The sequence below is a fragment of the Engystomops pustulosus genome, chromosome 8 (assembly GCF_040894005.1).
Source record: "Engystomops pustulosus chromosome 8, aEngPut4.maternal, whole genome shotgun sequence".
Lineage (NCBI taxonomy): Eukaryota > Metazoa > Chordata > Amphibia > Anura > Leptodactylidae > Engystomops > Engystomops pustulosus.
This window is the reverse complement of record NC_092418.1, coordinates 16,596,250-16,608,533: the sequence shown is the minus strand read 5'-3', so window position 1 is coordinate 16,608,533 and position 12,284 is coordinate 16,596,250. Positions and strand designations below refer to the sequence as shown.

Sequence of the window (12,284 nt, the reverse complement as noted above, 5' to 3'; positions counted from 1 at the left end):
AGAGAGCATGGAAATATGTACAGGCACAGAGCAGCTGAGCGCACACACATGTAATGGGAATTATGCTATAATATTTATTCAGAAAATGGAAATACTGTCCCTTATGTACAAGGTTATAACTACTATAATACTGATCCCTATGTACAAGAATATAACTACTATAATACTGCCCCCTATGTACAAGAATATAACTACTATAATACTGCCCCTATGTACAAGAATATAACTACTATAATACTGCCCCCTATGTACAGGAATATAACTACTATAATACTGCCCCCTATGTACAAGAATATAACTACTATAATACTGCCCCCTATGTACAGGAATATAACTACTATAATACTGCCCCCTATGTACAGGAATATAACTACTATAATACTGCCCCCTATGTACAAGAATATAACTACTATAATACTGCCCCCTATGTACAGGAATATAACTACTATAATACTGCCCCCTATGTACAGGAATATAACTACTATAATACTGCCCCTATGTACAAGAATATAACTACTATAATACTGCTACCTATGTACAAGAATATAACTACTATAATACTGCCTCCTATGTACAAGAATATAACTACTATAATACTGCCCCCTATGTACAAGAATATAACTACTATAATACTGATCCCTATGTACAAGAATATAACTACTATAATACTGCCCCCTATGTACAGGAATATAACTACTATAATACTGCCCCCTATGTACAGGAATATAACTACTATAATACTGCCCCCTATGTACAAGAATATAACTACTATAATACTGCCCCCTATGTACAGGGATATAACTACTATAATACTGCCCCTATGTACAAGAATATAACTACTGTGAGACACTGAAGGGGTTAACTGTGGATGGGCGGTATGTTTCCCCTAGGTTTTGCTATTATGCAAGGCCTTAGTGCTGAGGTTGTGTTGTCCAGCACCTTGACACAGGTGGTGGGAACAGCCCAATCAGGCCAATAAAGCCGCTCAGCAGAGCTCAGAGTGTTGTCTCTCTCTGAAAGGAGGCTGGAGAGCACGCAGCCCTGACCTCTGTGCCTGGAGCAGCCAAGTGATTTTGTATAGTGGTGAGTTAGTGGAATACGTGTATAGTTAGCACCCTGACGGGTAGGATTTTGTTTGTTTAATGCCTGGATGTAAAGGCTGTTTTGTTTTGCTGCTGCAATAAACGCAGGCGAGACCTGTTTTGGACTAAACCTTGGTGTCACTGTCTTGAACTGCATCACAGCACCCCGCTACCACGGTCTCTACTGGGCCAAATCCCCACATATGGTGCTTCGGATTGCGGGCAGTTCAAAAGACACACACCTGAAAGGCTCGCTACATCCTGCAACATTGCATGGCCTGGGTGAAAGCAGCAGGCAAATTGCAGGATAAAGCCAAGATGGAGGACTTTATTAAATACCTGCAAGAGGAGTCCAGAGCTAATAGGCAGCAGCAGCAGGAAGAGTCCCAGGCTAATAGGCAGCTGCAGCAAGCCATGCTCCAGCAGCAGGAGGAGAGGTCCCGCCAGCAGCAGGAAGAGTCCCAGGCTAATCGGCAGCTGCAGCAAGCCATGCTCCAGCAGCAGGAGGAGAGGTCCCGCCAGCAGCAGGAAGAGTCCCGAGCCATGTTCCAGCTGATGATGGAAAAGTTTTCTGGCGTTATGGCGGCACCGCAAGCGACGACTACTGAGGGGTCCCATACTGGTTTGCAAGGGTACCCGGATGTCCAGCATTCCGCATGGGCTGCAGTGCAGAAGGCCTTACAAAAGATGACGGCGACCGACGATGTGGAGGCTTATCTCACTGTGTTCGAGCGAGTAGCTGAGCGAGAGGAGTTACCAGCTGAGCAGTGGGCAGATGTCCTGGCACCGTTCCTGACAGGCGAGTCGCAGAAGGCTTACTACGACCTGAGTGAAACGGAGGCCCGTGAGTACCCCCAGCTAAAGGCGGAGATTCTGGCTCGTCTTGGGGTCACCATTCAAGTTCGTTCCAGCCGGGTCCACCAGTGGGCATACTCAGAAAAACTACCCCCACGCTCCCAAATGCATGACCTGATCCATCTTGTCCGGAAGTGGCTACAACCAGAGGACTGCACCCCAGCACAGATGGTCGAGAGAGTGGTTCTTGACAAGTTCACCCATTCTCTGCCCTCTCGGCTCCAGCGATGGGTTGGACAGGCCGGTCCCACAAGTGCTGAGGAACTCGTGTCCCTAGTAGAGAGATATCGGGCTAAGGAGGATCTTCTACTTACTGCTCCCGCACGAAGCAGTGCCAGTGACAAGGCCACTAAACCATCTGGTAAGATTGCTACTGCAGAAAAGGGGAGACAGGTCAGGTTGGGAGGGGGTCCACTGGGGGGCTTGGATACACAGAAACCCAGTGAGGCTCGCGACAGAGGTCATAGCCGTATCCAGTGCTGGCGATGCCATGAAATAGGCCATATTGCTGCCAACTGTCCCCTGTCCGTGGAGCCAATGGACTGCAACCAGACCCGGCGAATGTCACTGTTTGCCCGGCCGGTTCTGGCAGCCGAGTCGGTCATGGATGCAGAACCCCAAGTGTGTATGGTCACAATCGGTGGTCACAGGGTGGAAGCCTTGCTAGACTCAGGGAGTCTGGTCACCCTGGTGCGGGGAACTTTGGTTGATCCTGGACTGTACAGCGGGCGGAAAGTGGGAGTGTTGTGTATACATGGGGACACTCGCGAATATCCCACTGCTGTCATCAACCTACATACCCCTTGTGGTACTATTACCCATGAAGTGGGGGTGGTGGGGACCCTGTTTCATGAGGCTATTATCGGCAGAGACTTACCGGTGTTTTGGGACCTCTGGAGACGAAGACCCACCTCAGGTGCTGTGGCAGATAATGGACATCAGGTGTGTCCGGCCTTGGCCCCTGAACCCTTTGAGGCCAATGTACCCACACCAGCAGTAGGGGTGACCCCATGTGATGAGTTCTCTCCCCTAGAGGTCCTAGCTGGTGAGGTCGAGGGCCACGAGGAGGTGGTCGACATGCCGGACCTTGAGATTTACCGTGAAAATTTTGGGGCTGCACAGCTACAGGACCCTACCTTGTTTAAAGCACGGGAGAATGTTAAGGTGATAAATGGGGTACTCCAAATACCAGGGGCTGACAAAATATACCCCCGAATGGTGATTGTTGGGGAACTGTTGTACAGGGTCGACCAGATACGGGGTGAGGAGGTTGAGCAACTTGTAGTACCCCAATCTCACCGTAGGCTGGTGCTAGAGTTGGCACACAAACATGTGCTGGGAGGGCACTTAGGTGCTGAGAAGACCCGAGAGAGGATCCTGCAGAGATTTTTCTGGCCCGGGGTGTGGGAGGAGGTAAACCGGTATTGTAGCTCCTGCCCTGAGTGTCAACTTACTGCCCCGGTGTCCCACTTCAGGAGTCCTTTGGTCCCGCTACCAATCATAGAAGTGCCCTTTGAACGGATTGCAATGGATCTGGTTGGCCCCATAGTCAAATCCTCCAGGGGGCACCAATACATCCTAGTTATCCTGGACTACGCTACGCGGTATCCCGAGGCGATTCCATTAAGGAACACCTCCTCCAAAAATATTGCTAGGGAGCTGTTCCAGGTATTCTCACGCACAGGCCTCCCCAAGGAAATCTTGACTGACCAGGGTACCCCATTCATGTCTAGGGTAATGAAGGAGATGTGTAAGTTACTGCAGGTCAAACAGCTCCGCACCTCTGTGTATCATCCTCAGACAGATGGCCTGGTCGAGAGGTTTAACAAAACCTTGAAGGGGATGCTAAAGAGGGTGGTCAGCAAGGATGGGAAGGACTGGGATTGTTTGTTGCCCTATTTGATGTTTGCCATACGTGAAGTTCCCCAGTCCTCCACGGGTTTCTCACCCTTTGAGCTGTTATATGGCCGTTCCCCACGTGGGCTTTTGGATGTAGCCAAGGAGACCTGGGAACAGGAAAGGACCCCCCACCGTAGTGTGATAGAACATGTCTCCCTTATGCAGGACCGCATAGCGGCGGTAATGCCCCTTGTAAAGGAGCACATGACAAGGGCACAAGAGGCCCAGTCTAGGGTCTACAATAGGTCAGCCAGACTCAGGACCTTTAACCCAGGCGACAGAGTGCTAGTTCTGGTGCCCACCGTTGAGAGCAAGTTCTTGGCAAAATGGCAAGGACCATATGAGGTCATGGAGAAAGTGGGGGAGGTAAACTACAAGGTATCTCAGCCGGGGAGGAGGAAACCCGAACAGATATACCACGTGAACCTCCTAAAGCCATGGAGGGAAAGAGAGTCCCTGATGGCCGTGGGAGTAGAAAAAGCGCCTGTCCCCAAGAAGGTGACACCGGAGGTAGGTGTACCCGATGCCAAGGTGCCTGAAGTACGGATCTCGGAGTCCCTCTCCAGGGCCCAGATTCAGGAAGCGAAGGAGTTTGTGCTCCGAAATGTGGATGTGTTCTCTAAGTTACCGGGACGTACTTCAGTCATCAAGCATGACATCATAACCGAACCCCACATCCGGGTACACCAAAAACCCTTCCGGGTCCCTGAAGCGCGCCGGCTTGCCATATCCGAAGAAGTCAGGCAGATGTTAGACCTGGGGGTTATCGAGGAGTCTAAAAGTGACTGGTCGAGTCCTATTGTGTTGATTCCCAAACCTGATGGTTCCCTACGGTTCTGCAATGACTTTAGGAAGTTGAACGAGGTGTCCAAATTTGATTCTTATCCTATGCCTAGAGTTGACGAGTTGATAGAACGACTTGGACAGGCTAGATTCTTCTCCACCCTTGACCTGACGAAAGGGTATTGGCAGGTACCCCTTACTGACAGGGCCAAAGAGAAGACCGCTTTTGTTACTCCTGATGGGCTTTTTCAGTACGTGGTACTCCCCTTTGGGCTACATGGGGCTCCCGCCACATTCCAGAGGTTAATGGATCTCGTGCTAAAACCTCACCGGAGATATGCCTCGGCCTACCTGGATGACATCATAGTCTATAGTAACAATTGGGAGAGTCACCTGGCCAAGGTGCAAGCAGTGGTAGACTCCCTGAGGGCAGCAGGGTTGACAGTGAACCCCCAAAAATGTGCACTGGGTCTGGAAGAGGCCCGTTACCTGGGGTACCGTATTGGGCGAGGTGTCATCAAACCCCAAGTAAATAAAGTGGAGGCGATCCAGCAGTGGCCACGACCTATGAGCAAGAAGCAAGTGAGGGCTTTCCTAGGCATAGTGGGCTATTATCGCCGGTTTATTCCCGATTTTGCTACCATAGCGGCACCCCTGACTGACCTGACCAAGGGTAGCAGGGCGGTGATGGTAAAGTGGAGTGAAGAGGCTGAGGGGGCGTTTCAGCGACTTAAGACGGTTTTGTGCGAGGGACCGGTACTGATCACCCCTAACTTCACCAAGACCTTTATTGTGCAGACTGACGCTTCTGACGTGGGCTTAGGGGCTGTCCTGTCCCAAGTAGTGGAGGGTGAGGAACATCCCGTGACATTCCTGAGTCGCAAGCTCACACCTCCTGAGAAGAACTACAGTATAGTTGAGAGGGAGTGCTTGGCGATTAAATGGGCTCTGGAATCCCTGAGGTATTACTTGATAGGGCGACAGTTTACACTGGTGACCGATCACTCTCCCCTCACCTGGATGAGTCAGGCCAAAGAGAGGAACGCCAGGGTCACAAGGTGGTTCCTAATGCTGCAGAATTTCAAATTCACGGTGGAACATCGAGCAGGAAAACTGCATGGGAATGCCGATGCCCTGTCTCGTACCCACTGTCTGATGGCCAAAAATGTTCGCCCCCACAGGGTCAAACAGAGGGGGAGGGTATGTGAGACACTGAAGGGGTTAACTGTGGATGGGCGGTATGTTTCCCCTAGGTTTTGCTATTATGCAAGGCCTTAGTGCTGAGGTTGTGTTGTCCAGCACCTTGGACACAGGTGGTGGGAACAGCCCAATCAGCCTGCATAAAGCCGCTGAGCAGAGCTCAGAGTGTTGTCTCTCTCTGAAAGGAGGCTGGAGAGCACGCAGCCCTGACCTCTGTGCCTGGAGCAGCCAAGTGATTTTGTATAGTGGTGAGTTAGTGGAATACGTGTATAGTTAGCACCCTGACGGGTAGGATTTTGTTTGTTTAATGCCTGAATGTAAAGGCTGTTTTGTTTTGCTGCTGCAATAAACGCAGGCGAGACCTGTTTTGGACTAAACCTTGGTGTCACTGTCTTGAACTGCATCACAGCACCCTGCTACCACGGTCTCTACTGGGCCAAATCCCCACACTACTATAATACTGCCCCCTATGTACAAGAATATAACTACTATAATACTGCCCCCTATGTACAAGAATATAACTACTATAATACTGCCCCCTATGTACAAGAATATAACTACTATAATACTGCCCCCTATGTACAAGAATATAACTACTATAATACTGCCCCCTATGTACAGGAATATAACTACTATAATACTGCCCCCTATGTACAAGAATATAACTACTATAATACTGCCCCCTATGTACAAGAATATAACTACTATAATACTGCCCCCTATGTACAAGAATATAACTACTATAATACTGCCCCCTATGTACAAGAATATAACTACTATAATACTGCCCCCTATGTACAAGAATATAACTACTATAATACTGCCCACTATGTACAGGAATATAACTACTATAATACTGCCCCCTATGTACAAGAATATAACTACTATAATACTGCCCCCTATGTACAAGAATATAATTACTATAGTACTGCCCCTATGTACAGGAATATAACTACTATAATACTGTCCCCTATGTACAAGAATATAACTACTATAATACTGCCCCCTATGTACAAGAATATAACTACTATAATACTGCCCCCTATGTACAAGAATATAACTACTATAGTACTCCCCCTATGTACAGGAATATAACTACTATAATACTGCCCCCTATGTACAAGAATATAACTACTATAATTCTGCCCCCTATGTACAGGAATATAACTACTATAATACTGCCCCCTATGTACAAGACTATAACTACTATAATACCGCCCCCTATGTACAGGAATATAACTACTATAATACTGCCCCCTATGTACAGGAATATAACTACTATAATACTGCCCCCTATGTACAAGAATATAACTACTATAATACTGCCCCCTATGTACAGGAATATAACTACTATAATACTGCCCCCTATGTACAGGAATATAACTACTATAATACTGCCCCTATGTACAAGAATATAACTACTATAATACTGCTCCCTATGTACAGGAATATAACTACTATAATACTGCTCCCTATGTACAGGAATATAACTACTATAATACTGTCCCCTATGTACAAAAATATAACTTCTACAATACTCCTTATGTAAATCATTGGTATAACTACCACTTTAGTGGCAGGGACAGGCCAGCAGGTCTTTATATATCCTCCACACAGCAGATAATATACGTGAATAACTGTCTGAATGCATATAAGGTGATACAGTCTAGCAATGTTTTATCTGCAGGGATCTTTCTCTGTAGCACTAGTATTAGATCCACTCTGCAGTGATATCCCTGCCCACACAGCTGCTTCCTGTACAGAGCCTGTTGCTGGGCTGCAGTGAGAGCCTGCTCCCTCCCTCCTGTAAAATGCTGTCAGACATGTGCTGTAGTCAGAGGAGGAGGGGCTGGAAGAGCAGGAAGAGTAAAGTGTAGCTTTGGTTTTAGTAATGTAACGGATTATCAGGGGACATTACATTAGGATTGAGTGCATCAACGTTATCGGTATCTCAGGGTCACAACGCGTTTCGGGGCTTACAGAAGCCTAAGACTGCTGCTTATTAATGGACCAATGGCGTCCTCTGACTATGGTGTGATGTCCGGGCACAGCTCTGATTACTGTGGCATCACAAGATCATGGACTGATTTCTATCCAGTGGAGGTTAACAACATACAACAGCAAGCAGAGATATTGGCGGCTGAGTCAGTGGTAGTAGTATTTATAGTGTAGATGCCGGGCGGGCGATGGGGCTGAGGACCTCGGGTGCTCATGAGATCTGGCAGCGCGGGTCCTACATAACATCCTGTTTGTCTTTATCACACACAAAAAAGGTTAAGACTTTGTGAGAGAGAAAAGTCTCTTCCTTTCCTTTGCAGAGTCAGCAGAGCGGAGATAAAACCGCGGCTACAGCTCCAGATCTCACATCCCCAGCAGCAGCGGAGGCCAGAGAGCGGCCGGGGAGGTAAGTGACCCTGCAGGTTGGTATCAGGATCCTGCTGTATGGACGACGCAGGGACTGTAGGGACTGACTCTGCACAGATTTGTAGGTGCAGTCATCTCTATTTACACTGTCCGTATAGTCCGTATTCACATGTAGGCGATCTGCGATATCAGGAGACATTATAGCGGTCGCCTTGTCTTCCCCGATATTCCAGATATAGACACCAAGCTTTCCAAATTCAAGAGTATTTATTGTATTAGCTGATGACATACCGCCACATATTATATATAATGCCGTTATAAGAGGAAGCAGCTGCCAGGAAGTCACATCCCCCACAAGAGCTCTCCCCAGCGTCTAGAGGGGTCCACCACCTGTACCCGGCTAGGGGGGAAGATGGCAGCCAACAAGTGGGGTATTTTTATGTCAAAGGAGCCCTACCTACGGGTTACCAGAGCCCTACCTAAAGGTCACAGGAGTCCTAACTACAGGTCACAGGAACCCTACCTACAGGTCACAGGAATTCTACCTACAGGTCACAGGAACCCTACCTACAGGTCACAGGAGCCCTACCTACAGGTCACCGGAGCCCTACCTACAGGTCACAGGAACCCTACCTACAGGTCACAGGAGCCCTACCTACAGGTCATAGGAGCCCTACCTACAGGTCACAGGAGCCCTACCTACAGGTCACCGGAGCCCTACCTACAGGTCACAGGAGCCCTACCTACAGGTCATAGGAGCCCTACCTACAGGTCACAGGAGCCCTACCTACAGGTCATAGGAGCCCTACCTACAGGTCACAGGAGCCCTACCTACAGGTCACCGGAGCCCTACCTACAGGTCACAGGAACCCTACCTACAGGTCACAGGAACCCTACCTACAGGTCACAGGAACCCTACCTACAGGTCACAGGAGCTCTACCTACAGGTCATAGGAGCCCTACCTACAGGTCACAGGAATTCTACCTACAGGTCACAGGAACCCTACCTACAGGTCACAGGAGCCCTACCTACAGGTCACAGGAGCCCTACTTACAGGTCATAGGAGCCCTACCTACAGGTCACAGGAATTCTACCTACAGGTCACAGGAACCCTACCTACAGGTCACAGGAGCCCTACCTACAGGTCACAGGAGCCCTATTTACAGGTCATAGGAGCCCTACCTACAGGTCACCGGAGCTCTACCTACAGGTCACCGGAGCCCTACCTACAGGTCACAGGAGCCCTACCTACAGATCACAGGAGCCCTACCTACAAATCACAGGAGCCCTACCTACAGGTCACAGGAGCCCTACCTACAGGTCACAGGAGCCCTGCTTACAGGTCACAGGAGACCTACCTACAGGTCACCGGAGCCCTACCTACAGGTCACCGGAGCCCTACCTACAGGTCACAGGAGCCCTACCTACAGGACTCAGGAGCCCTGCTTACAGGTCACAGGAGCTCTACCTACAGGTCACCGGAGCCCTACCTACAGGTCACTGGAGCCCTACCTACAGGTCACTGGAGCCCTACCTACAGGTCACAGGAGCCCTGCTTACAGGTCACCGGAGCCCTACCTACAGGTCACCGGAGTCCTACCTACAGGTCACAGGAGCCCTACCTACAGGACACAGGAGCCCTGCTTACAGGTCACAGGAGCCCTACCTACAGGTCACCGGAGCCCTACCTACAGGTCACCGGAGCCCTACATACAGGACACAGGAGCCCTACCTAAAGGTCACAGGAGCCCTACCTACAGGTCACAGGAGCCCTACCTACAGGTCACAGGAGCCCTACCTACAGGTCACCGGAGCCCTACCTACAGGTCACCGGAGCCCTACCTACAGGTCACCGGAGCCCTACCTACAGGTCACAGGAGCCCTACCTACAGGTCACCGGAGCCCTACCTACAGGTCACCGAAGCCCTACCTACAGGTCACCGGAGCCCTACCTACAGGTCACCGAAGCCCTACCTACAGGTCACCGGAGCCCTACCTACAGGTCACAGGAGCCCTGCTTACAGGTCACAGGAGACCTACCTACAGGTCACCGGAGCCCTACCTACAGGTCACCGGAGCCCTACCTACAGGTCACCGGAGCCCTACCTACAGGTCACCGGAGCCCTACCTACAGGTCACCGGAGCCCTACCTACAGGTCACCGGAGCCCTACCTACAGGTCACCGGAGCCCTACCTACAGGTCACCGGAGCCCTACCTACAGGTCACCGGAGCCCTACCTACAGGTCACCGGAGCCCTGCTTACAGGTCACAGGAGACCTACCTACAGGTCACCGGAGCCCTACCTACAGGTCACCGGAGCCCTACCTACAGGTCACCGGAGCCCTACCTACAGGTCACCGGAGCCCTACCTACAGGTCACCGGAGCCCTACCTACAGGTCACCGGAGCCCTACCTACAGGTCACCGGAGCCCTACCTACAGGTCACCGGAGCCCTACCTACAGGTCACAGGAGCCCTACCTACAAGTCACAGATGTCTCTTTGCTCTACTATTTTAGTATAACGTTGCTTCAGCAGGGAGTATTCTATGTATATTTGGGAATTGCTACCTATGCAGTTGTAGTTTCCACAGGACCCTGACCCCCCATATGAGAAGAGGATGTTCCCTAATGTTCTCTTCTCCCCCAGGCACCGGCTGGCGCCCCCTGACTGTAGGTGTCCCCTGTGAATTCCCCAGGCCCGGCCTCTAGTCTTACGCATGACTCGCTTCCCACCACCACCATCTGTGTGCACGTCTCCTGCACCTGAGAGCCGGGGGTCACCCACCCACAGACTTTCCACCAGCGCCTGTCATCTGCAGCGAGCGGCCACCCAGCGCCACAGGACCCCCGACCACCAGACATGGAGGCCATGGCTATATACAACTTCAAGACCACCGAAAGGGACGAGCTGCCCTTCAGCAAGGGAGACACGCTAAAGGTAAGTCACCCACCACCCACATGTGCTTTATGTATCTGACAAGCAGAAGGGGCTGTAGTAAAGGGGTCTCTGGGGGGAGCAGGGTTGTTGCCACAGGATTTCCTACTGTTTTATGATTTTTGATGTACGATTTTCTATATTCCTGGTTATTGAATAAAATGCAAGGATATCAGTAGAGACTGACAGGCAGGAGCTGAGATCTGCAGCAGGATGGGGGGAGTTATGATGATCCTTACAGGGGGTATCCAGCTGTAGGTATCCACAGAGGATAGCCTTCAGCGCAGAGGATAGCATTCAGTATAGAGCATAGCATTCAGCACAGAGAATAGCATTCAGCGCAGAGGATAGCCTTCAGCGCAGAGGATAGCCGTCAGCGCAGAGGATAGCCTTCAGCGCAGAGGATAGCCTTCAGAGCAGAGGATAGCCTTCAGAGCAGAGGATAGCCTTCAGCGCAGAGGATAGCCTTCAGAGCAGAGGATAGCCTTCAGAGCAGAGGATAGCCTTCAGCGCAGAGGATAGCCTTCAGAGCAGAGGATAGCCTTCGGCGCAGAGGTTAGCCTTCAGCGCAGAGGTTAGCCTTCAGCGCAGAGGTTAGCCTTCAGCGCAGAGGTTAGCCTTCAGCGCAGAGGATAGCCTTCAGCGCAGAGGATAGCCTTCAGAGCAGAGGTTAGCCTTCAGAGCAGAGGTTAGCCTTCAGAGCAGAGGATAGCCTTCTTATCAGTGGGTTCACAAAACAGTCCAAACTCGCCCCCATGTGTCCCCTCAGCTTAGTTCTGGGATATAAGACTTGACAAAATCCGCTAAAGAACAAAGCTGCAGCTTCCGATCGGCTGAAGGAGGTAAAATATATTGGAAGAATCTGTAAAATTTCCCTGAGAGAGAAGTGAGAGGCAGATGGTGAGAGGAGGAGATGTCATTTCTGGTTTTGTGTGGCAGAGGGTGCGGCGGGCAGAGCCCCTCGTCCTTATCACAATCCACCACCCAGATAACCGGCACTTTCACACTTTCTATTATATTCGATTTTTTTGTGCAAGAAACTTGTACTGTGCGTGTATCTGCCTTTCTAGGGTTTTACCCCACTAAACTCCCAGCCCCTCAGGCCGGGGATGTAACGTCCTTTCTAGAATTCTCACTTTTATGTGAAATTTCACCATAAGCCTG

At 50.4% G+C, this 12,284-nt stretch overlaps 1 protein-coding gene across 3 annotated transcripts in view; it reads left to right on the top strand.

Moving 5' to 3' along the window:
- Positions 1-12,284, top strand: part of GRAP (GRB2 related adaptor protein) — a 63,876-nt gene that overhangs the window by 22,107 nt on the left and 29,485 nt on the right. For all 3 annotated transcript variants that reach the window (XM_072119920.1, XM_072119919.1, XM_072119921.1), the window contains exons 3-4: positions 8,138-8,223; positions 10,833-11,123. In XM_072119920.1, the coding sequence (XP_071976021.1) occupies positions 11,046-11,123 (78 nt within the window). In that variant the 5' untranslated portion in view covers positions 8,138-8,223; positions 10,833-11,045. The remainder of the gene's footprint in view (positions 1-8,137; positions 8,224-10,832; positions 11,124-12,284) is intronic.